This window comes from Fukomys damarensis, unplaced genomic scaffold (genome assembly GCF_012274545.1).
Source record: "Fukomys damarensis isolate Sample0158 unplaced genomic scaffold, DMR_v1.0_HiC HiC_scaffold_34, whole genome shotgun sequence".
Taxonomy (NCBI): domain Eukaryota; kingdom Metazoa; phylum Chordata; class Mammalia; order Rodentia; family Bathyergidae; genus Fukomys; species Fukomys damarensis.
Genome location: NW_022900946.1, coordinates 20134228 through 20160035, shown reverse-complemented (window position 1 = coordinate 20160035; position 25808 = coordinate 20134228). Strand labels below are relative to the sequence as shown.

The 25808-nt window shown below is 42.6% G+C and overlaps 1 protein-coding gene and 1 pseudogene across 1 annotated transcript in view; both read left to right on the top strand.

Moving 5' to 3' along the window:
- The first annotated feature begins 8634 nt into the window (after nt 1-8634).
- Nucleotides 8635-9480, top strand: LOC104876227 (annotated as a pseudogene).
- A 15422-nt stretch (nt 9481-24902) lies between these two features.
- LOC104876228 (olfactory receptor 1F1-like) overlaps nt 24903-25808 on the top strand; it is a 1781-nt gene continuing 875 nt past the window's right edge. Inside the window, exon 1 of the mRNA XM_010644186.1 lies at nt 24903-25806. Within this exon, the coding sequence (XP_010642488.1) occupies nt 24903-25806 (904 nt within the window). The remainder of the gene's footprint in view (nt 25807-25808) is intronic.

Below are 25808 nucleotides of genomic sequence, written 5' to 3'. Positions count from 1 at the left end.
ATTGAGGAGCTCAGCCGGAGACTTGCAGCCCCACCATGGCCCCCGCCAGGAGGCGCCTGGGTTCTGCAGGACTGGTGGGTGGCTTCACCTCCTCCTCATGCCAGGAGGGTCCTGTCATGGACCTGGAGGAGGCACCGCCCACGGCGTTGGAAAAGCTCACCAGCGCCCTGCTCTCCCAGTAGCCCCCTCTGCTTTGATTTTTTTCTAGAACCTTGTTCATCTGCTTTGTTGCTTGTGTAGTTACTACTTCCAAGAGTCCAGATAGGTGACTTCCAGATTATTCGACCCCATTGCTCCGTGGGTGTGCCTTTGGTGACCAAAGTCAGGGTGTGGTGTGGTTGCATTTTGTTTAAGTGTCTTTCATTTTCTATTGCTTAAAATTTAATTCTTGGGCCAGGTGTGGTGGTGCACTCCTGTAATCCCAGCACTTGGGAGGCTGAGGCAGGAGGATCTCTGTGAGTTTGAGACCAGCCTGGGCTACATAGTGGGTTCCAGGTCAGTCTCAACTACATAGTGAGACCCTGTCTCAAAAAAACCAAAAAACCAAAAGAAACAAAACAAAACCCAAAATTAAAAAACCCCAAAATTTAATTCTTGGGTTGATGCTTATAAATTGCTTATGGTGAGTGGCTTTATTGACAATACTCAGACCCCTTAGGAAATGACGACTTCTCAGAAGTGTCTTTCAGGTGTAGTTGGCTTTTGGGTTTGGAGTCTGTTTCATGATCTTACCTCTTCAATTTACTGGGGATGAGAAGTTTCTGCCTACTTGGCCCAGGTGCCAGTTCTTTTGCACTGGCCTATCGATTTTCTTTTCTTTTTCTTCTTCTTTTTTTTTGAAACCCTTAGGCAATCTCAGTCTTGATATACCAGGAGGAACAACTGATTAGCACAATTATGTTACCTTGGCTAAAGTAGTACAATCAACAATAATGATGGCAAGTTGGGCATGGTGGCACACACCCATAATCACAGCACTTGGGAGGCTGAGGCAGGAGTATTGCTGTGAGTTGAAGACCAGCCTGGGCTACGTAGTGAGTTCCAGGTCAGTCTCAACTACATAGTAAGACCCCGTCTCAAAAAACCAAACCAAACCAAACCAAAACAAAAACGATGGCATCAAATACAGCCTAGAAAATGACAAATTGTGTTAACTATTAATTTGCTACCTTCAACTGTATGAACTAGATTTATGGTTATATAATGAAACCTAGAACAAATGTGCAAATTATATGCAATAAATAAGCCCTTAATATGGCACATTTACCTTCAGGGGAGGAGATTTAAAAGGGGTTGGAGGGAAAAAAACCCAGAAAAATCGAAGAGGAAGAGATAAGAAGAAAGGCTGGATCACAAACTTTAGGAAACTGGTGAAGAAGACAGGGAGTAAAGAGAAAAGAAAGAAAGAAAAACAACAGAAAACAACAACAACAACCAAAAAAACCCTAGAAACCATGTTCAAACAATCAAGAAAAACCAAAGAACTAGAAAGAAAAAAAAAGTCCAATTCTAGGTGTGTCTCTGCTGTCACTGGCAGGCAACATACAGAGTCCAGAGCCAAACTGGTTAATCCCAGCAAGCTAGCTGCAGCTTCACAGTGGGGTAGTAAATAATCCCAGCCGGCCTGCCCCGTTAAGTACCCGGAAGTTCAGGCTGGTTTCTGGCTATGAGGCTGGAACCAGATCCGTTGAGCCTACAACAGTCCATGTACCTCCTTCTGGTTTAAACTCCACTCTCTGGCCTCCTGATGACTTGAACTCATCACCTGCCCCAAGACACTGGGCGCTACTAGCTAGATGGAGTTGACCGTTTTGAGTTCCCAGCTCAGCTGGCCCCTCTCCAAGATGGCTACTGGCCATTCACCCTCTTCTGGGTGAGGTCTGAATCTGGATAACTCACCAGCCTCTGCAGTCTACTGTGTCCACACCTACGTTCCACTGGTATCTTTCTCTGTGGAGGCCTCTGGGGTTGCCAGTAGTCACTCTGTGTCTGCAGGTTTAATCTGCCATTACCATGCTGAATCCAGGCTCTGGGAGACAGCACTGTTTGTTATCACCTTCCTCTTCAGTGGAGTCTCTCTCTTCACTCTCCCTTTCTTTTTTTTTTTTCCTCCTTTGGTACCGGGGATCGAACTCGGACCCTGTGCTTGTGAGGCAGGCACCAGAACCACTGAGCTAAATCCCCAGCCTTCATGCTCCTTCTCATCCCTGCTTCAACTCCTTCCTGGGTCCCAGGGACCCACTTCCCTCCTCCTCTTTGTGGCGCTATATTCCAGTGTCAGGACACCAAATCTCAGAGAGTCTCTTTCTCTGCTGTTCACCACTCCACCACCTTCCCGATGCCCTCTATCCAAAGGTGACCAAAGCCTGTAATTCTTAGGAATCCCCTTAGCTGTTTTAGAGTCTTGGGCTGCAGGAAAAACAAATTCATGCTCCCTTAGATATGACAAAGCCCAAGTATTTTACCTCAAGGCTGCAATGTTCTGCCTTAGATCTGGAGACCTTATAACCTCTGTCTGCTAAAAAATTTAGCAGAGCACAGGTGCCTTGGCTAGAGAGCTCTTTTTTTTGGGGGGGGTACCAGGTATTGAACTCAGGACCTTGTGGTTGCAATGGGCCACATAACATCTACATATTGCAGAACTGTGATTTGGGAAAATTGAAAACATGCCAAATCATGAGAAAGCACTCAAGGAAGCAGAGTCCTTGTCACCAGACACCTGGTCACGAAGATTTTCAAAGGCAAAAAGAAACTGGGAATCTGTATGTAAAGGAATACAAAAGAAGGCATTTCAAAAAAAATCTAACGCTGAAAAGTGGCCAGCATCTTCTGGGATCTGAGAAAGAGGAGTGTACAGGTTAGGTACCAGCGGATGGATCGGCACTATCGCCTCACTTACCAGTCTAAGGTCGTGTACCAACCTCCACTCTTCATTGGGTTTTTGAACTCCAAGATTAGGGTGTCGCAAGGGCTACTACAGGGTGTAAGTGAACCTGGTGCCCTTAAGTTGTTGATTATAAGGACTATAGTCCTTTTAAAATTTCGGGCCTTAGAGGGCATTGTCTCTGGTGAGGAAAAATAGTTGGGTCTTTGAGATGTATTTGTACTGGGGCAGCTCTTATTGCTCTTCAAATTCTACCCCCCCCTTTTTTTGTTACTGGGGATCGAACTCCAGACCCTGTGTTTGCAAGGCAGGTGGCGGAACCACTGAGCTAAATCTCCAGTCCCTTCATAGTCTACCTTTAGTTGGTCATATTTCACAATTTATTTCTGTCTCCAGAGAGGGAGGCAGTGTACCTGACCTGGGTGCATGTATGTTACAGTATACAAGCATGGTAAGATACCTCTCCCCAGGAGGGGAATGGGACTTTCAGGCGTAACAGGAATGGGAGAAGAGAAAGCTGCCCCAGTTACAGCCTAAAGGTGTAAGAAATTTCGAGTTACCTCTTCTCCAGTGACTCCTTTCACTGAAGCAAGACAGCTGGAAGGAAGGCAAGTGTGGAAAAGCAGGACCGAGAGACACGAGCCAGTCTCCACCAGCAGGCTGCCCCCACCCCGCCACAGTCATGATTACCAAGGGCTCCTCTGTGGAGATGACATTCCAGCCAGAGGGAGACGGCAGTGTGCTCTGATTATGGACTGAAACCTCTACAAATTGTGAGCTAAATAAACCTCTCCTCCTTTAACATTGGGGGTCAGGTATTTTGTCTCAGCAACTAGAAAAGTGACTAACACAAAGGGCAAATTGGAAGTGGTTGGAGTACTTCTCAGCTTGCAAAAGAGATAACCTCCAAGATAGATAGAGGCAAGTAGTGGCTTGGAAAAATTCTGCCATGGACCCTAGCGCAAAGAAATCCCCAAGACACTTGTGCTGTCTACCTAATCCCTTAGGCAATTTTCCTTAACTGGAAGACAACACTAAGCTTTACTCAAAATCTATTTTGAAAGATCTGTCTCTATATCTGCAACACACTTATGAAATTCATAGGATGAAACCTGTACCCATCATTCAACATCTACGATGTATGTGTTAGTGAAAGTATTTCCCTCCTCTTCACACATAAATGATGAGAACCAAGCCTAGGATGGGAGAGAGAGCCAGGATTCTCCCTTAAATTGAATGTGTTTTGGTCCCTTATCTAAGGCACCTCATCTAAGATGATTTCCCTGTGTTCCATGTTAGCAAATGCTCATTTTTTCTATGGGATAAACTTAAAAGTTCGTAGTTCTTAGTTCTCAGTTGTTGGATAGGAGGCAATGGTTGAGACAGTTCAGGATTCCTCCCTCCTTAATCTTTAGCAGAAACATGCTTCCAAAAAAGGAAAGTACAAAGTGACAGGAAAAGATCAGAAATGAGATCAGAAAAAGGAAGTCTTGTCTTCTCACGCTCATGGTGAGTTATTGAGACAATCTGCCCTTGAGTTATCACCCTCAGGCCTGCAAAGGCAAGAGTGGGAAATCTCAATTGCATGCATAAGGTCCTAAATTCAATCCTTGGTTAAAAAAAGAATGGGGAATCTCAAGAGCTAAGAGTGCCTCCTCACCAGCAGAAGATCAGACCTTAAAGGAAACTGAGGCAGAACAGGCGTAACATTCCCTTGGAGAGTGTAGAGGGGGATCAGGCCAGACTGTCCAATGAAACATGTCCTCTTCTTGTTTTTGGTTTTTTTGGTACCAGGGATCAAACTCAGGACCTTGCTCTTGCCAGGCAGGCGTAGCACCCCTGAGCTACATCCCCAGCCTTTGGCCTATTGCCTTTTAACTGGCAGTTGGGTTCCTGTGATTTATTAATAGGCATGTATATTTCCCAAATAGAAACTAGATTTCATAAGAACTCATTTTACAGCATTTCATAAATTCATATTTTAATAAGTATCAAATTCCAGTAGGGGGCGCTGTAATATTACTTTTCCCTAGCAGTGTTGCTTAAGAGAAAGTATTAAATAAGATTCAAAACAGTCAAGCAGGTCAAGCCAGGAGTCCCAGTAAATTCAGCAACTAGTAAGTCCAAATGCATATACAAAACAAGAATACAAGATCTTGCTTCTAAAAGTAAAGTGTCCCATCAAAGAAACATCATGATTGGGCTGGGGATTTAGCTCAGGGGTTCCACTGCTTGCCTTGCAAGCATGAGTCCTGAGTTTGATCCCCAGTACCAAAAAAGAAACATCATGATCTTCTCATGTTCTCAACTTAAATTTATCACCATTTTAACAAAAAACAACCCATTAGCAATCGACAAACAAGGATGACAAATCTGATTATCTACATGAGTCACAATTCAGCGTCCATGAAACAAAAGCAAACTCTCACTTCCCTCCAATTATCTCACTGGGGCCTCCAAAGGATATAGGGGAAATAAATGTAACTCCCAACCTGCTAGCTGAAAATCAAAGAATGAATTCTAAGGAATAAGAGGTTAAGAGTAGGAAAACTTCAGGTCTGGGATTTAGCTCGGTGAAGAGACAGGAGGGGACCCCAAAGTGGGTTGCCAATGAGCCCACTTCTCAAAGGAAGTTTTATAAAGCAAAATCACCAGGTGGGTACAAAATCATGAGATGGGTACAAACAACATGGGTCAAAACTATGATCAACCAATAAGATTACAAGTATAGCCACTAAAGTAATATCGATCCAATGGGGAAGCAGGTCACATAGCAAGTGTATATGGAGAGATAAAGTATTTTTTAGGCAGGGATGGATTAGGAGATCCTGGTCACCCATGGATGACTGATATCTGTCTAATTTTATTGGACAGGTGATACACTTATCCTTTGGTGAAGTATGTGTGTCTGGTCATTCTGTCTTTTTCTTGAGGCCTGACCTCCAACAGATGTGCCTCTGGCTTCAGTTGTAAATCCTCTGCACTCACTTCCTCAAGGGCCTAGCCCTATCTGACTGCTAGAATATTTGAACCTAGCTTAGCTGTCTATAATACCAGGACTACAAGTTTTACATTTCCACAATGATTGGGTGAGAGACAGCCATGGGAGACAGCTGTGGTTAGGGAGAGAAAGAGACCCCTGAGGGGTTTGAGCTAAGGGACACCAGCCCTGTGCCCACAGAGGCCACACCCTGCCAGAGTTTGACGTTTGAAAGTTGCAGCATTGGCTCCCTCAGCTTACTCCTACTTAACTGCTTGCTGGTGCCTGCATCCAGCACTGACTTGGGGTCTGAGTGCCTCGGTTATCTTTCAGCATGAGCAGAGACACGTCTCAATTTGGACACTGCCCCAGAATTGCAGATCCAGGAAGAAAACCACACATTCAATATCACAGAGAAATTTCTTTTTCTTTCTTTTTTTGGTGAGTGTGTTTTTTTTTCTTTTTTCTTCTTTCCTCTTTATTCTTCAACAGTTTATATGGGGTTTAGGGAGGCATTTTTCTTTGTCCAATTCTGTGTGCATTACTTTTCTCGTTGCTGAGACAAAATACCTGACAACTGAAGTTAACGGGGAAAGGCTTATGTAGCTTACAGCTTGTAGAAGTTTCAGTCCATAATTGACTGGCTCCAAGGCAGTGTGGATGGCAAGCAGGCATTGCAGGGGAGAAACAGCGTGGTGCACAGAAAGTGGCAAAAGCAGCAAGAGACAGCCACAGCTCTTTCTATCCCTTATATTTTATCCAGACTACATAGGGTGGGTAGCATTCACACCCCTAATTCTAGTGCCCTTGAGCCCAGCACTGCACCACGAATCAATCCCACACTCTAGATTCAGCCACCTCAGAAAAAGCCCCACCACCGCATGAGGCTTTGAGGGCTCATCTAGGCACAAGACGTAACATTTTCCCTTGCTTTGTATCTCCTTTTCTTACTTCCTTTTTTTAAAAAAAATTTTCTCTTTTCATTTTTCTTCCTCTATTTTTTTCCTCCTTGTACTCCCCATATAACTTCTTTTCTCCTCTTCTCTTTTACCTTGTATTTCTCATCAGTTTTTTCTGTTACCTATATTTAACTCTATAAACATCCTTCTACTCCTCAATAGAATCATTTGTACCACTTCTCTCTCCTCCTTCTCATATCATATAGTTCAGGGTTTCAAAATTTCCCTCTTGATTCCCCATTCTTAACCCCCTATTATCTTTAATAATATAACCATGAGGTATTACTAACCTTTAGATCATTAACTTTGTAAAATTACCGAAGAATTCTTTTCTACCATAAGCAGAGATATAACTGTCACACTTAATACATACTAGCTGTCAGATAATACTTGGGTTGTCTTCATGTTTACATCATGAGAGCAGATTTCTTCTCTAGGGTTAAGGGGAATATGTAATTGGTTCTCATGGTATGTTAATATTCACTTTGTCTTGGCTGATACTGCTGTAGCTGATTTGTTTGATATTACCAGGGTCACATAACTGTTGCTATTAATGAGTTTTCTCTGTAAGCCAATACCTAGATTATCTTTGTGACATTAACAACACTATAGTACGTTCCCAGAGGACTTAGTGTTGGTTCAATTACACTGGATCCTCCCCTCCCAAGTTAACTGAGGTGAATGGATGTTGGGGCGGGGAAAAGGACCATAGTTATTTATGCCTAAAGCACATCACTGAAAGTGACTAACTAACGAGATCTCTACACTAGCAACAAAGTTTTTACACTTTAAGGATCCACAAACCTCAGCACAAGACAAACAAACAAAACAATAGAAATATGAGAAGACAAAGCAACAAAATGGCTCCCCAAACTCCCAATTCCCCTGAAGCTAATGCAAGGGATTTTGAGGGAGAGAATAACATAAGGCAAATTCTTGAATTACTTGAAAGGACAACAGGAGGTTAGAAAACAGATTAGAGGTACTCAATAGGATTACAGAAGATATAGCTAAACAGATAGTGGAAGTAATAACCAAAATGATCTGAGAGCTATCAGAAGACATTAATAAAAGCTAGGTGAACTAAACAGAAATGATACAAAACATGAGCGACCAGTTCAGCAAAGAATTAGACTCCATGAAAGATTTATATCAGAAATCCAGGAAAGGCTCCATGCCACCTTATACCAAGCAATCCACGGAGGGAGCGGCACCTAAAATTGGTTTTTCTGGCTGCCCGAATGTCAGGCTTGATCTGGTCATGAAATGGTTAATGAATACGCTGCTTAATTCCAAGCTATAGTCTGACAAGATGCAGATAACAAAAACCCATCAGCTGATGCAGATGGTGCTGTCTCTGCCTGACACAGCCTGTGCTGTCTTGGAGCACAGAGCACAGGATGGGATGTTCCCAGCACAGAGACAAGACTGTAAAGTACAACACCTTCTCAATGACAAGTTACCTGATAACATCCATATATCTGCCTTGGCCACTGCATGGACCCCGACCACAATATTTGTTCTGAATCCTGTTACATGCCAGACGTGCCAGACTTTTCTTCCAGTGCCCTGTAAATTCCCCTGCTTTTCTGTTCGGCACTGAGGGCTGATTGATGCCCTCAGTCGATCAGCGCCCAGGTCAATAAAGTCGACCTTGTTGTCGTTCACTAGCCTGCTCGGGTGGTCTTTTTCTCTCCACCCTTTGTCACACTGCCCAGATGCAATGCTGAAGTGGGGCTGCCTAGAGGAGCCTGCCGAGCTCCCAATGCCAGTCGAGGACACGGAGGAGGAGGAGGAGAAGGAGGAAGAGGATGAAGAGGTTACCTACAGGCCACACTGATCCTGGTGACAAGTACCAGACAGCCCTCAAGAACCTGGAATAGACCTCAGATGAGATCCGTGAGCAGCAGTGCTCCAGTGCCATGGGGCCTCAGGGCTATTGCAGCGGTGCCAAAGGCAGCAGGATGTCTGTGGAGGACCTGTCCGGAAGTAAACCTGAGCTGGATGCAGTTTCTGTATCCCTAGAGGCTTTTTTCCCCTGGTACTAGGGATTGAACTCAGGACCTTGAGCTTACCAAGAAGGCGCAGTGCCCCTGGGATACATCCCTGGCCCCCAACCCTAGAGGCTTTTGCTGATGACAAATGTAGCAACTTTGTGTTTGAAGATGATTCAGAATCTCAGTGTGTGTCCAGCCTCAGTTCAGGTCCACCTAGCCCATCTGCGATGCTAGAACAGTTCCTTCGGTCACAAGGCCTGGCAGCCTGGATCTGCCCAGCCCAACTCTAACTCCCTGTTAAGTTCGGGATGACATTTCTGACGTTGGACCCTCAAAGTGAATGCAGTGGGGCCTCTTCCCCTGAATGTGAAAGGGAACAAGGAGAAAGGGCAGAGAATGAAACAAATGACAAAGCCAACAACAATCAGTCTCAGCAACAGCAGTGGGGGTGGCAGGGCCAAGAGCCAAAGCAGCACCTCTCCTGAGGGCCAGGCCTTGGAGACCCGGATGGAACAGCTCTCCTTCCTGTGCTCAAAGGGAAGACATAGGGTTATTGCTGACACAAGCATATGCAGATTGGCCGATCCATCCAGCGATGGCCCGTGTGCAAAAGGATATTTATATGTGAAACTGGAGCACACTGTACCAGTAATCATTTAACATGTACCAAATGTTGAGCATTTTCTCTAAACTCCACTAATGAAGTTTCAGTGACCTTGAGGGCTGAAGAATTTCTTTCCGGTAAGAGCTCTTGGGTTGGTTTGATTTCCAGGTGGACTGAGTCACAGCCTTGGTGGAACTCTCCCTGTAAGGGAGTTGTGGAAACAATAACTAGTTCCTGTGAGAAAGCCTGAGCAAGGAATTGGGCTGGAAGCTTAGCCAAATTGTAGGCCAAAACTTGCATCTCTTTTCCCTCTCTGGTGCTCAGTTTGTTTGGGGAAACTAAATCTCTTGCTTTTTTTTTTTTTTTTTTGGGAACTGGGGATCAAACTTGGGTCTTCACGCTCAAGAGTCAGGCAGTGGAACCATTGAGCTAAATCCCCAGCCCTTGTTTGGAGAAACTGAGATGTTCTCTCCATCCCTGGGCATGAAAATATTAAAAAAAACCCACACACAAATAAAACAACTCAAGTGTTCAGAGAACATTTTGTGTGTGTGTGTGTGTGTGTGTGTGTGTGTGTGTGTGGTACAGGGGATCAAACTCAGGACCTTATGCTTGCAAAGTGGCCGGCTTTGCACTGAGCTAAATCCCTGGCCCAGAGAGCATCTTTTTGATCTAAAGAAGCTTTAAAAATTGAAGAAAATAATTTATTTTCATCATCTCTGGTGTTCAGGGGGGGCTTTTGAAAAGCATGTATGCTGGAACACTCAATAAAACCATTTCCTAGGAAGGCTACTGTCAAACCCCACCCAGGCAGAAGAGAAAAAACTTCCTAGGCATTGCAGTTAGACATCCTGCAAGATGCAAAGGATAACAAGAAGCCAAGACCTGGATTCAAGATAAATAGCCACCCCGTGCAGCAACACCTGTGGGTCCAGATACCCCTGGAGACCACCAGAGTTCCTTTACCCCACGACAAAAGACTTCCTCCACCCCAGGACAAAAATTTCCCACGCCTCCTGGCACTACCCCTGCCCTACCCAAAATCCCCTCTAAAGTTTCCCCTTGCCCAAGCTCCCAGGGTCAATGGCTTTGTTGCCTTTGACTGGCCTGCACCCAGGCTGGAAATAAAACCTTGCTAGTTGCTTCATTTTTGCACGCACTAGTGATCTCGGTGATCTCGGTCGTGCCTCAGGTAACCTTAACAGCTACCATGAACTGCACTTTTGTGGGTAGGAAAAGCGAATGTCAGCATAGGGATGGGGCACGGAGGTAGCAGGGACGCCTCATAGAAGGGGATTTGTGGTTTGCGAGAGAAGGGTCCATAGCAATCTTACCCCGCTGGCCAAGAGGATTTATTCTAAGAAGTGCATGTGAAGAATGGTTACCATATTGTTACATTTAGATTGACCAAGTATTTATTTCTACGTAGGTTGTAACTTTAAGTATAAATAAAATAATTTAAGGATTATGTTGCACTAGTTTTTCTTAGAGGAAATTGTCCTTATATCTAGGAAAGGGAGTAGGCATGTGTTGGCAATGGCTGTTAAATAGAAGCAATGGAGCCTTTCATGCTACTAGTAGTGTTAATTAAAATTGCTTTTCTTTAATGTTTTTTTTTTGTGCATATTTGGAGTACTGCATTTCATTTTTCCTGTTTTGTTAAGAAAATTTAACATTTCTAAAAGAAAAAAGCCTCCCCATTTCAAGTTGTTGGTCAATCCTGTCAGTAGTATAGCTTGTATGTGTTAGTTATTTGTATATTTCTTCATACTGTGATAGCCAACCTGACTCCCTTTGTGGAAAGTCCAGTGATTCTGAGTGGTCAGCTTCCCCTTCCCCCTTGGGAGTCCCCTAAATTAATCACACTGCATGCTGTGTGAGTCTGCAGCTATGTTATCTTTACTACTTTGTAAATAGAAGACTCCCACACCTCTGTGATTCTTTGTTTTAACTAAACTGTGAAACCGCCCCTGACATCCACTGGCTTAGCAAAGCTCTTCTCTTGTGAAGTTTCACTGTGCTCCCCGACTCTCTGAGCCCTCCCCAAACAGAAGAGCTCTTTAAGGATCCTGCAAACTGCCTTTCCTTTGTCCAGAGCTTTTGGAAGTCTGAGCCCACTTTTGATCAGATGGCTATGATAATAAAGGATTCCATTTAATTCAGAGTGTGATGCATCTCTATAGTTCCAACTTGCCTGGCCCCGTTACAGTAATGTAGTAGTTTCTCCCTTTTAATTGACTGATACAGTACCCTAATAACAAGGTTATTTTATACTTGTCTTAGTACCTCAAGTATAAAAAAATGCTTAAGAAAAGAAATCCAGGAAATCAAAAATTATATTGAGAGTATAGGCAGCAAAAATGATCAGTGTTGATATAAGATAAATGATATATGGACCTCCAAATAATATAAGAGAAATATAACTCCCAACTTACTAGATGTCCAAAACGCTGACTTTGTGTGCCCTAAAATCAAAGAATGAATTCTAGGAACAATGGAGGTTAAGAGTAAAAAGAATTTATTGAGATATAGGTTATGTTTAAGAGAGACAGAAGTGGGGCCCAGAAGGTGGGCTGCCTGCTGACCTCACCTCCCAAAGGTGTTTTATTGAGCAAAGCCACAAAATGAGGCAGGTTCAAGGTGGGACAAAACTACAGGCAACTAATGAGACAAGTATAGTTGCTTAGGTAATATTGATCCAATGGGAAACTGCAAGGCGGGTATGAGGTAGAACAAAACTATGGTCAGCCAATAAGATTACAAGTATAGTCGCTTAGATAATATTGATTAAAGGGGGTCAAATGGGGAAGCAAGTCATAGGAGGACTGCACAAGGATTTTCCAGGAAGGAATGGGTTAAGGAGCTTTCTTTGGTCCTAACCCAAGGTGATTGATGTCTATTTAGAGTATCAATCATTGCTGTTCATCCCTAAAGGAAGTATGTGGGTACAGTCATTCCTCTTTTTCTTGGAGCCTGGCCTTCAGTGAAGGAGCCTCAGGCCACATTTGTCTTCTGTGCTGAGATCCCAGCCCTGTCTAACTGCCGGTATTATTTATAACTAATTTAGCTGTCTACAATAGTGTGAGGTTGGGATTTCAGAACTAGACGACAGTGGTACCTTCAAAGATAAACTACTCAAAGACACCTAAAAAACAAGAGAACATGAAAAATAGATCCAGTAGTTGCTAAACAATGCAAAGAAGACTAGGAGTAATCGGAAAAAGTGAAAAATCAAAAGACAACATAAATGGCATAAAAAACCTGTTCACAGAAATAATGGCAGAGGATCTGGGTATGGTGGTATACTCCTGTAATTCCAGCATTTGAGGGGCTGAAGTAGGAGGACTGCCACAAGTTTGAGGCCAGCGTGGGCTATATAGTGAGTTATAGGCCAGCCTGAACTACCTGATGAGATCCTGTCTCAAGAAGAAGAAGAAAAAAAAAGAAATACTGGCAGAAAACTCTACAAATACAGTATAGAGAAAGAAATAAACATACAGATAAGTGAGTGAGGCTTATAGAATCCCTAAGAGCCATGACCAAAATAGAACCTCTTTGTACCACATTATGCTCAGTGTACCAGAAGGCCATAACAGGGACAACATCTTTTTATTTTTTTTCTTTTGAGACAGGGTCTCACTTTGACAGTCTGGCCTCAAACTCACTATGTAGCTCAGGTTCACTCTTAATTCACCAACCTGATTCTCCTGCCTCACCCTCCTGAATGCTGGAATTACAGGCGTGTGCCACCAGGCCAGGCTAACAAATCCCCACCACCACCACCAGGGACCAAATTTAGGATCTTGCACTTGCCAGACAGGCATCAGTACCACTGACCTAAACCCCCTGCCCATGCTGACAAAATTTAAAGTCCTTAGAGAAAGGCAGTGAATCACATATTTTAAAACCCCAGGGCCGGGGATTTAGTTTGGTGGTCCATCACCTGCCTTGCAAGTGAAAGGGCCCAAGTTCAATTCCCGGTACAAAAGCCCTAAAAGAAAACAACTTCCAGTACTGACTTATGTATCCTGTAAAACTTTCCGTCAAAATTAACGGAGAAATAAGTTATTTTCATGACAAGGAGCTCTTCAAGAAATTCATGACTACCAAACCAGCATTACAAAATTGTCAAGGCTATCTGAGAAAGAGGCAGTAAAGGTAGTGATGCCAATAAGTCAAAAAGAATGGATATACTTGGCAGGATGAGCACCTAAGCAAAGGAAAAAGTAAGGAAATTAGCAACAGGAAAATAATGCAATGACAGGAATAAGTCAGAATCTCTCAGTAATAACTCTCAATGTGAGTGGTCTCATTTCCTCAATCAAAAGACATAAATTGGGGCCAGGAACAAAGTGGTTGTGCTGCATCAATATGAAGTATATACTAAACACATTCTATTAAAAAAGAAATTAACAATTAAAAAACCAAAGGATGGAAAACAACATTCAAGCAACAGGAACTCAGGAAAAGCAGGAGTAGTTATCTGACTTCAGACAAAGTGGATTTCAAGCCAAACCTGATCAGAGGAGAAAAAGAAGTTCACTATGTATTGGTTAAAGGAACAATTCAATGGGAAGAAATAGCAATTATAAACATATAAAGCACCAGGGCCAGGGACTTAGCTCAGTGGTGCTGTGGCCTGCCTCGCAAGTACAAGGACCTGAGTTCAATCCCTGGTACCAAAAAAACAACAACAAAAAATAAAATAAACATATAAGCACCAAATACCGGTGTGCCCAACTTCATAAAATAAACACTAAGGGATATGAAAAATCACATAAACACCAATACAGTTGTAGTGGGTACCTCAATACCCCAGTGTTACAAATAAACAGTTCACCTTGACAAAAACGCAACAAAGAAATAGAGGAGCTGAATGAAACATTCAAACAAATGGACTTAATAGAAACCTATAGAGGGTTCGGCCCAAGAACAACAGAATACACATTCTTTTTAGCAGATGGGACTTTCTCCAAAATAGATCATATACTTGCCCATAAAGCATGCTTAAGTAAAAGTAAAAAAAAAAAAAAAATCAAAATTATCCTATGCATATTATCAGATCACAGTGCAATGATACCGGAAATCAATGGCAAAAACCCCCACAGAAAACATGCAAATGCATGGAAGTTAATACTCTCCTGTGTATACTCAATGGGTCACAAGTGAAATTCAGGAAGATGTTAGTTTCTACAATCAAACAATAATGCTAGTATGACATACTGGAACCTATGGGACACAATTAAAAGCAGTCCTGTGGGCTGGGGATTTAGCTCAGTGGTGCACAGCCCACCTCGGAAGAACAAGGTCCTGAGTTCAATCCCTGGTACCATCCCCCGAAAAAAAGCAGTCCTGAGAGGGAAGTGTATAGCAGTGAATGCCTACATCAGAAAAACAGACCAAGCTCAAATAAATAACCTAATGATGCACCTCAAGGTCCTAGAAAAACATGAATAATCCAAATACAAAATATTGTATGGGGAAGAAAATTACAATGATCAGAACAGAAATTAATGAAATAGAGACAAAACATACAAACGATCAATGAATTGAAGAGTTGGTTTTTTGAAAGAATAAACAAAATAGAGCCAACTGTGATAGCTAACTGACTGTATCAACTTCAGTAAGAAAAATGCCCAACTAAATTGGCTCAGCATAATTATGGCTGTGGAAGACACACCTGAGGGAGGATTGTTGCCAGAATACTATTGCAGTGGCAGATTTCCAGCCAGAACATACAGACAGGTAGTCCAGGAGAATGGGAGACGCACCCAGAAGCTTTGGAGGCAAAGTGTACAGTTTTATTTTATTTTATTTTTTTATTGTTTTGGGGGGGGTACTGGGTATTGAACTCGGGTCCTTGCACTAGCAAGGCAGGCCACTGAACCACTGAGCTAAATCCCCTGCCCTTACAGTTTTGTTTTTAATGTCAGCGGATCAGTCTGGGAATTCTCCACAAAGACTGACCCCCTTTGGGGTTCAGCAGGGCAGGTTATACTCACGGGAGAGGGCTTTACACTGGTTACATCAAACACAAGTCATTTGGGCCCAGCAAATTCACCAGTTATCAGATATTACAGACAGCGAGCTCAGTGCACAGAGCCACATTTCATTTACATTTGGCGGGGAGATAGAGGCAATAAAACAAAACAAAGAAAATTCTTGAGATTCTTGAGAGGAAGCGTCTGGAAGCTCAGACCTGTTGAGGGAATGGGGGAAAACTTTTCCACCAGTAAGTCTGGCTCTATCGGCAGAGAAACACATTCCCGGTTCACTATAAAAGGAAAACGCAGCAGGAAGGAATGCTTCTGTTTCTCGGGAGGAGCTCCAGCCTTCACCCTTTACTTGGATGTCATCTCTCGGCTTCCAGCACATAGTCTTCAGCCTCCCCCATGGACCCTGCAGCCTTCTGGTGTAGACCCTGAAGCCTTCCATCGCTGACCCTTTAGTCTCCTGATACCGACTTGTACGGGACACCAGTGTGCTTTAGGCCTTCAACAGGACCGTTCAGATCTCCAGCACGTAGGCGGGCCTTTTGTACTCTTTCACACCTGACTGGGCAGCCGTTGTAAGTTGATTTTGTAAATCCTTAAATATTTGTAGAACTTACATTAAATCTGTTTCTCTAATAGCACTGACTGATATACCAACCTTCCCAAAACAAGGAAAGAGAAGACTTAAATCCATGCAATTAGAAAAAAAAAAAAAAGATTCACAATGGATTCTGCCAAAATCCAGGTTACTGGTAACTACTTTGAGGACCTATACTCTCATTAAATGAAAAATTCAGAAGAAGTGGAGATTTCTACATACATGTGACTTCCCGAAGCCAAACCAAGATTATATAAATATCCTGAATAACCCAATATCACTTAGTGAAATTGAAGAGACAATTTAAAAATGCCAACTAAGAAATGCCCAACAGATTCCTTGCCAAATTCTATAAGAACTTTAGAGAAGATCTAATGCCAATACTCTTCAAACTCCTTCATCAGATAAAAATGGAAGCAGTACTCCCAAAGTCATTCCTGGAAGCAAGCATTACCTCAATTCAAAAGCCAGAAAAGGACTCAACCAAAAAGAGAACTACAGGCTAATCTGTTTAATGAGTATAGGTGCAAAGGTTCTCAATAAGATACAGGCAAACGGAATGCAGAAAACCATCAAAAAGATCATATATCATGACCCAGTAAGATTCATTCCAGGGATTTAGGATGAATGTGCAAATCAGTGTATGGAATATACCACATAAACAGAAGGACAAAAATCATAAGATTATCTCATAGTCACAGGAAAAAGTGATGAAATCCATCACACATTCATAATAAAAATCTAAAGCAAATAGTTATAGGTCTTTATTTCAATCTGATAAAAGCCATCTTTGACAAACCCCACAGACAACATCATATTAAATGGAGAGAGGCTCAAGGTTCTCCCTCTAAAATCAGGAATAGGAAAGGATGTCTGTTAACACCACTCCTGTTTAACATAGTCCTCAAAATAGTAGTTTACCTTTTTTTTTTTTTTTTTTTTTTTTTTTTTTTGGTACTGGGGATTGAACTCAGGACCTTGCGCTTTGGAGGCAGGTGCGGTGCCACTGAGCTAAATCCCCAGCCCTCTCAAAATAGTAGTAAGAGCAATTAGGCAACAGAAAAAAACAAAAGGGGCACGATAGGAAAGGAAAATGTTAAGTTATCATTATTTGCAGATGACATGATATTCTACATAGACAATTCCAAAAACTCCACCAAAAGACTACAGAATTAATAACAAATTCAGTAGTGTCACAGGACACAAAGTCAACACTCAAAAATCAATAGCATTCCTGTACACCAATAACAAACTCACCAAGAGAGAAATTAGGGAAACAACACCTTTCACAATAGCACCAAGAAAAATGAAATACTTACGAATTAACCTAGCCAAGGAAATGCAATGAAAACTACATTATTCTGAAAAAGGAGATTGAAGATCTAACAAAGAACAGATAAGAAAATGGAAAGATATCCCATTCCTGGGTGAGCAAAACTAATATAGCCAACATGACTTCACTTTCAAAAGTGTTGTACAGATTTCATACAACCCCAATCAGAATACCAATAGCATTCCTTACAGAACTAGAGAAAATAATCCTAAAATGCATACAGAACCAGAAGAGATCTAGCATAGCAAAAGCAGTTCTGGGCAACAAGGGCAAGACAGAGGGTATCACAGTCTCAAACTTCAAGTTATATAACAAAGCTACAGTGATTAAAAACAAAAGGTTTTGTTGATCAGTGTAATAGAATAGAGGATGCAGAAACAATTCCAGGCGCATTCAGCTACCTTTTCAGTGTTCATTTTTTTGGGGGGGTTGCCAGGGATCAAACTCAGGACCTTGTGCTTACAAGGCAGCTGTGGTCAGCTACCTTTTCTTTGACAAAAGGGCCAAATACTTTTGCTGTTTAACAAACAATGATGGGAAAACTGGCTTTCCATATGTGAAGGTTCAACCTAGACAAACCAATATCTCTCACCATAAAATAAATTAAAATAAAAATGAATCAAAGATCTAAATATTGAAACAGAAGCTGGGTGTTTAAAAAAGCTGACATTACCTGTACTCAGGAGGCAGAGGCAGGGGGATTGCCATGAGTTCAAGGCCACCTTGGGCTACATAGGGATTTCAAGGCCAGCCTGAATTTCATAGGGAGACCCTGTCTCAAAAAATAAACAAACAGAAACAATCTGCTGGAAGATAAAATAAGTAAAACTCTTGAAGACACAGGTAAAACTCTTGAAGACATAGAAAAGACTTTCTTTCTTTCTTTATTTTTTTTTCTTTTTTTTGAGACAGGGTCTCACTATGTAGTTGAGACTGACCTGGAACTCACTATGTAGCCCAGGCTGGTCTCGAACTCACAGTGATCCTCCTGCCTCAGCCTCCCAAGGGCTGGGATTACAGGTGTGAGCCACCAAGAAAAGACTTTCTGAAGAGTCCTGGTTGTACAAAAAAAAATCAGAAATCAACAAATGGGATTATATCAAATTAAAAAGCTTCTGCATAGCAAAGGAAACCAACACAGTGAAGGATGACTTACAGAACGAGACAATATTTTTGCCAGATACCCCTCAGATAAAAGACTAATATCTAGAATGTATAAAGAACTAAAAAAATTAGACACCCTTATATTTAAAGACCCAATTAAAAAATGGGCATCTGAAATGAATAGACACATCTCAGATGAAGAACTACAAATGGCCAGTAAATGAATGAAAAAAATGTTCAAACTTACTGGCTATTCAAAAAATGCAAATTAAAACAACACTGAGATTCCATCTCACCCCAGAAGGAATGGCTATCTTCAAGAAATCAAATGATTTAGCCGGGTATGGTGGCGCACACCTGTAACCCCAACACTGGAGGCTGAGGCAGGAGGATCGCTGTGAGTTCAAGATCAGCTTGGGCTACATAGTGAGTTCCAGGTAAGTCTCAACTACATAGTGAGACCCTGTCTCAAACCCCTCCCTACCCCTCCAAAAAAGAAAAAGCAATCAAATAATGAATGCTGGAGAGCCGGTGAGGAGAAAGAAGCCCTTCTTCATTGTTGGTGGGAGTTTACAACTACTACGGAAATCTTATGGAGATCTCTCAAAAAACCACAACTAGAAATTCCATTTCACTCAGAAAGAGTTCAAGACATTATATTACAGTGATACATGCACACTCATGTTTATAGCAGCACAATTCCTAATAGCTAAATCTTGTAAGCAGCCTATAAGTCCATCAACAGAAGAATGGATAAAGAAAATGTGGTATTTATACAAAGTGGAGTACTACTCTCCCTCAAAGAAGGATAAATTTGAGTTATTTGTGGGAAAATGGATTCATCTGGAGACCGTAATGTTAAACGAAGTAAATCAGACATGCAAGCTTAAAATATCACATGATTTCTCTTATATGAGAAACTCAACATATAAATAAAATATAAATAAAAGTCAGACAAGGCCAGGGATTTGGCTCAGTGGTGCTGCTGCCTGCCTTGCAAGTGCAAGGTTCTGAGTTCGATCCATGGTACCAAATAAACAAGACAAACTAAAAGTCGGATAGTAGGGAAAAAAAAGAGAAAAAAGGTATAATTCAGCATGGCCAATGTATCTAAAAGTATACCGTGATTTAGTATAATTGTTTTATGTCTTTTGGTCTGTTGGTCTGGCTGTTAATTTATGTCTATAACTATTTTCTTGATAAAGACTTAAAAATAAATAAATAAGTAAATAAATCTATTTGATACTGGCAAAAAAAAGATTTGTGTACATGTACCAACTCTTCACATGAAATGTAATCATTATGTATTGCAAACATGTATTAATAAAAATAAAAACTTAAAAAACCAGCCTACCAGTTTATCTCTGTACCTTCAGTTATTTCTCCAACCCTCTCCCTTAACTTTGATTTTTTTTTTTTTTTTGGTACCGGGGATTGAACTTGGGTCCTTGCGCTTGCAAGGCAGGCCACCGGACCGCTGAGCTAAATCCCCGGCCCTTCTAAAAAATTTTTTTTCCTCTCCCTTAACTTTGACACTATTAGGATCATGCAGTTTGGATTTGTGTTCACGGCCTTCCCCACCACTTCCATTCTTAGGCCTGCTTGGTGAGCTGCTCTCTTCCTCGGTAGCCCTGGTGATAGTGGCTTTGTGATCACAGGCTTACCTGGGTCTAAAAAATCTTCGTTGGTGAAGAGATGCTCTACGTGCCCTATGACTGCTAGTCAGGGGGAGAGATTGTGGGCTCAGAGCTAGTGGTCATCTGCTGCCACACGGAGAGAGCCAACCTACAGAATGAAGGAACAAAGAAAGAACAGTGTGGGGAATTAACTAACGAGCACCTTGGAACACCCAGCTGAACTGAGTCAGTGTGGCTCTGGGCATGGAAGACCCACCTGAGAATTGTTGTCAAGGCCATAAAAAGAGAACAGGAGGGGAAGATTGTATGCCGTTCATTTCCCTGGAGAAGCTTGCTGCAGCTGGTTTTCCTGCTACCAACTCAGCTGTTCTATCAAACGAGCTCGGGTCCTTGCTGTGGCCGGGGATGGCTGCTGTTCTTGTCAGAGCAGCTCTGGTCTTCACCTTGGACATGACTTCCTGGCTCCAGTGCAGATCCCTCAGCTGGTGGCACAGATCCTGCACCTCGCTTGTGCAGACTTTCTACCTTCCGCCACTGATCTTTGGGCCTTCCCAGTGCAGATCCTTCATATGGACTTGCATGCGCCATTGCTGTGGGCTTTAGGCCTCTGTTAGAACTTGTGGAGGATGTTGCCACGGGCTTTAGGCGGATAGTTGGACTTGTGTGGGACTTTGCTGTGGGATTCAGGCCCTCGGCTGGATTCTTTAGGTCTCTAGTTTATGGACAGATCTCTTGCACTACTCTGCATTTGACCTTTTGGGAGAATATTACAAAATAATCCTATAAATTTTGTGTCCTGTATTAAATCTATTCCCTTGAAAACCCTGACTACAATAAAGAAAAAAGGAAAAAAGAAACAAACAAAATAGAGATAACGAAATATAAGGTCCTGTTGTCATTATTTGGGTCCCTGTGTGAAACACAAATTTTGTAAGAAGACACTTTGGGCTTTGCAACTAAATCAAACAATAGATTCTATTTCTTCTTAGGCTGATAGAAATTGGTTTTCTATCACTTGCAAATAATATCTTTCTTAGCTCAATGACCATTTTCCCCTGCCCCATTTTTTCATAGCTTTGTGGGTTGTTTGTTTTTATTCATTCTTTGGCTTTTTTTTCCAGTGCTAGTAAAGGAACCCAGGGACCCATGCATGATAGGCAAGCACTGTACCCCTAAGCTACAACTCAGTGACCCCCTTTTGGGCTATTTTTGGAGATCAGATGAACAGAACTTGATTTTTAACAGCATGTCTGGAGCGGACATAGAGACTCATCATATCCCTGGGCTTTTTATTTAGAGAGTAGGTGAATATTATTTATTTTTTCCTGAAATTTGTTCATTAATTTTAAAATTTTATTTTGTTAGTATAGTTTACAGTCCATGATTATTATTGCTCATGTTTAGCTATCTCCTCAGAGTATTAGTTGGGACTTTTTTTTTTGGTACTAGGGATTGAATTTGGGTCCTTGTGCTTGCAAGGCAGGTCAACAAACCGCTGAGCTAAATCCCCAGCTCTTAGTTGGGGCTTTTTAAGAGGTGGCTGAATCTAGAGTGTGTGATTGATTCAGGGTGCAACGCTATGCTCTGGGGCGCTAGGATCAAGGGTGTGAGTGCCACCTGCTCTGAGTAGGCCAAATAAGAAAAGGGACAGAAAGATGTTGTTAAGGTCTCTTGTTGCTTCTGCTACCTTGTGGGTGCCATGAACTGTTGTTCTTCTCTGAGATGCCCCTTTGCCACGTGCCACTCTGCCTTGGAGCCAACTATGGATTGAAACCTGTACAAAATCTAAAGTTAAATAAAACTTTCCTCCTGTAACTTTGCATGTCAGGTATTTTGTCTCAGCAGCAAGAAAAGTAAGACAATGATGTTTACATTCATTTTAGGGAGAAGGTACATACCTTGATTTTTTAAATTCCCTTTTCTCTCCCCACCCATTTCCCAGGTGCTACTTATTAAAATACTATTATCAGCCAGGTGTGGTGGCGCACGCCCATAACCCCAGCACTTGAGAGGCTGAGGCAGAAGGATCACCATGAGTTCAAAGCCAACCTGGGCCATATAGTGAGTTCAAGGCCAGCCTAGACTACATAGTGAGGCCTTGTCTAAAACAAGTGGGGGGTTGGGGATTTAGCTCAGTGGTGCTGCGGCCTGCCTCTTAAGCGCAAGGTGCTGAGTTTGATCCCCAGTACCAAAGGAAAGAAAAAAAAAAAAGAAAGGAAAAAAAGAGATATCATTATCAAGCCAGTTATGGTAGCACACACCTGAAATCCAAGCATGCAGAAGGCTGAGGCAGGAGGACTGCTGAGTTCCAGGCTAGCCTGGGATACATAGCAAGACCCTGTCTCAAAAACCAAAAACAATCAAACATACACACACACACACACACACACACACACACCCCATGACAAAAACCAAAAACCCACCAAAGTCAGAATTAAAAATAGTGTATAAACAACTCAAGTGGGAGGATTAGTTAGGGGAGCACATGGTTTCCAGAGGACACTATTCCAAGGATTCATCTGCTTCTTTTGACTCAAGTTCTATGTTTTTCATGTCTTAATATTATCAATCCATGCAAGTGAACTTCACAATGCACAAGATCAAATGCTTTATGGAAACCTAATAGCCAAGTCTTGCCTTCAAAACAATTATAGAGGAAAATTCTTAAAGAATGATACCGACTGGATTCAAGAATTCTCTTTTTCTCCTTGGAGTTCATATTCTACTAACTTGTACATGTACTTATCTGTAGTTCCCATTTCTCATTTAACCCAAAATTAAAACATAGACAGAAAGACTTATCATATGGCCCCTTATAAAAATAAGTATTGACAAATGAAGATAAATATGTAGTGCTATTTCCAAATTATATTTATCCAGAGTACAGATCACTGAGCAGGGAGCAAATGTGATTTATCCCCTGTAGTCTCACCTAGTGGGCATGCCCAGTGCATGGAAGAGTTTGGGAGTCGTGAGATGTTTAGCACGACGTGTCCTACTTAGTCATCACACCTCTGCAAGGTGACAATTATTTCTCCATTCTACAGAGGATGGCATTTTGTGATTCAGAGGTGGTTTATGCTTTTCCAAGGACATACAACTGGTCATGATGGATCTGTCATAGGTCTGTGAAAGCTTACAATTTATTTCTTAATCCTGTACAGCTTCACATGTATCTCCCAACAAGTATCCATCCCAGTTTGGCTAAGGGATAAAATGTAGGATTGTGAGTTCTCTGTGGCAGAAGCGTTGTTGCCAGTGTTCATCCCCAAGACCGTATCATTTTCAATGTTGCCAAGTCCTGGCATGGTAGTTACACAGCTCAATGACAGGCCTTTCTTATTACTGTTGGATTTCAAAGAACCCAAGGAGAAGGGACAATTATTACCTTTTGCTTATCCCTAATGAGTCTCTAAGGGAATATGGCCCTTGTGGCCATGAAGGCTCCTGCAAAGAGTTGGCTCTGGGACTCTCGCACACATGCTTCTTATATTGAGGGCTAAGTCCCTGTATCCATATCTTTCACGTGGACTGAGCCTTAAAACCCCAAGGACAAGTCCTTTTCCCTCAGATCAATAATCTCTGGTCAGACCTGAAAAAATAAAGCCAGCCCAGGACTTCCGGAGACAATAAGGACTGCCATTCTTTCTGAGTAAGAGTCAGAGTGGGACTTCGTCCATAACTGCTGGTTGGGAGCGAACCCTCGTAGGGCCACTCCCCAGTGTCTAGTAAGTGGCACCATTGAAACTGTGCTGAGGTCATGGAGCAGTCCCTTGTAACCACCTGCCAGGAGCAGTGTTTGCCTTGTCTTTAACTGAGACCCTGAGGTAGGGAAAACAAACTGAGTTTCTTCCCGTATGCCTGGATTGTTACAGGTTAGCCTAGATCTGGTCAAGAGGCCCGGCTCAGGCCTCTGTAAGGGGCTCTGTCATCATGAGCACAGACAGCAGCAGCAATATCATTTTTGTCACTCTGGGCACAGCTACTGTTTGATCATGATATGACAGTCAGAGCAAAGAAGCCAGGAATATGTAACTTGCCCAGGTTGGAGATGATAAAGCAGAGACATTTTTGCTAAGATAAGAGCACTAATGATATTGATGACACTGGTGCTCAGGGGTAAATGTTTACATGTCTGTCTCTATGGCAACTATTTGTGTTTTATTTCAGTTACTTCTCTCTCTCTTTTTTTTTTGGTACTGGGGATTGAACTTGAGACCTTGCACTTGGGAGGAAAGCAGCGGACCAACTGAGCTAAATCCCCAGCCCTATTACAGTTGCTTCTTAAAAATTTAACATAATGGTAGAAAGTTCAAGAAATACAAAGCTCAGTGGATAAACTCACTGTCCAATCTTTCTGGTGTCCTAGAGTTTCCTTATGGTATCCATAAGCAAACTATCTCATCTTTCTTTTTTTAATTTTTGTATTATTTCATTTCATTTTGGGTACTGAGGATTGAACCCAGGACCTTCACACTGGACTACATTTTAAATTTTCGAGATGGGGTCCTGCTAAGTCACTAGATTGCCCAAGCTGGATTCCAATTTGTGACCCTCCTGCCCAGCCTACCGGAGTGCTGGGATAATAGGCATACAACACCACACTCAGCTCAAACTATCTTCTCTTTCTAAGGAAGGAATGAAACCACAAAGAATGCCAGCCACAGGCCAAAACACAAGGAGGACAATTCTACTCTTACCTAAAGTGTCATGTTCTCCTACCCTTCAATCTTTTTAATTGCCTTAACCTTAACCATCACTTCCCAGTTTTGGAATTTACTGTCTTTGCCTCTGGGTTCAGGTTCTCAGCACCATGGGAGGCCTGAACCAGTCCAGCATCTCTGAGTTCCTCCTCCTGGGCCTCTCCAGGCAGCCCCAGCAGCAGCTCCTCTTCCTGCTATTCCTGACCATGTACCTGGCCTCTGTCCTGGGGAACCTGCTCATTCTCCTGGCCATCAGCACCGACAATCGCCTACACATCCCCATGTATTTCTTCCTCAGCAACCTGTCCTTTGTGGACATCTGCTTCTCCTCCACCACTGTCCCCAAGGTGCTGGCCAATCACATGCTGGGCAGCCAGGCCATCTCTTTCTCTGGCTGTCTCACACAGATGTATTTTGTTTTCATGTTTGTTGACATGGACAATTTCCTCCTGGCTGTGATGGCCTATGATCGCTTTGTTGCCATCTGCCACCCCTTACATTACACCACAAAGATGACTCATCAGCTCTGTGCTGTGCTGGTGGCTGGATCTTGGGTTGTCGCCAACCTGAATGTTCTGTTGCACACCCTGCTGATGGCTCGACTCTCCTTCTGTGCAGACAATGTGATCCCCCACTTCTTCTGTGATGTGACGCCCCTCCTGAGACTCTCCTGTTCAGACACTCACCTCAACGAGGTGATGATTCTTTCTGAGGGCGCCCTGATCATGATCACCCCATTTGTCTGCATCCTGGCCTCCTACATGCGCATCACCTGTGCTGTCCTGAGGGTTCGGTCCACGAGGGGACGATGGAAAGCCTTCTCCACCTGTGGCTCCCACCTGTCTGTGGTCTCCCTCTTCTATGGCACCATCATTGCTGTGTATTTCAACCCTGCATCCTCTCACTCAGCTGAGAAGGACACCATAGCGACTGTGCTGTACACAGTGGTGACCCCCATGCTAAACCCTTTCATCTACAGCCTGAGGAACAGAGACCTCAAAGGGGCTCTAAGAAAA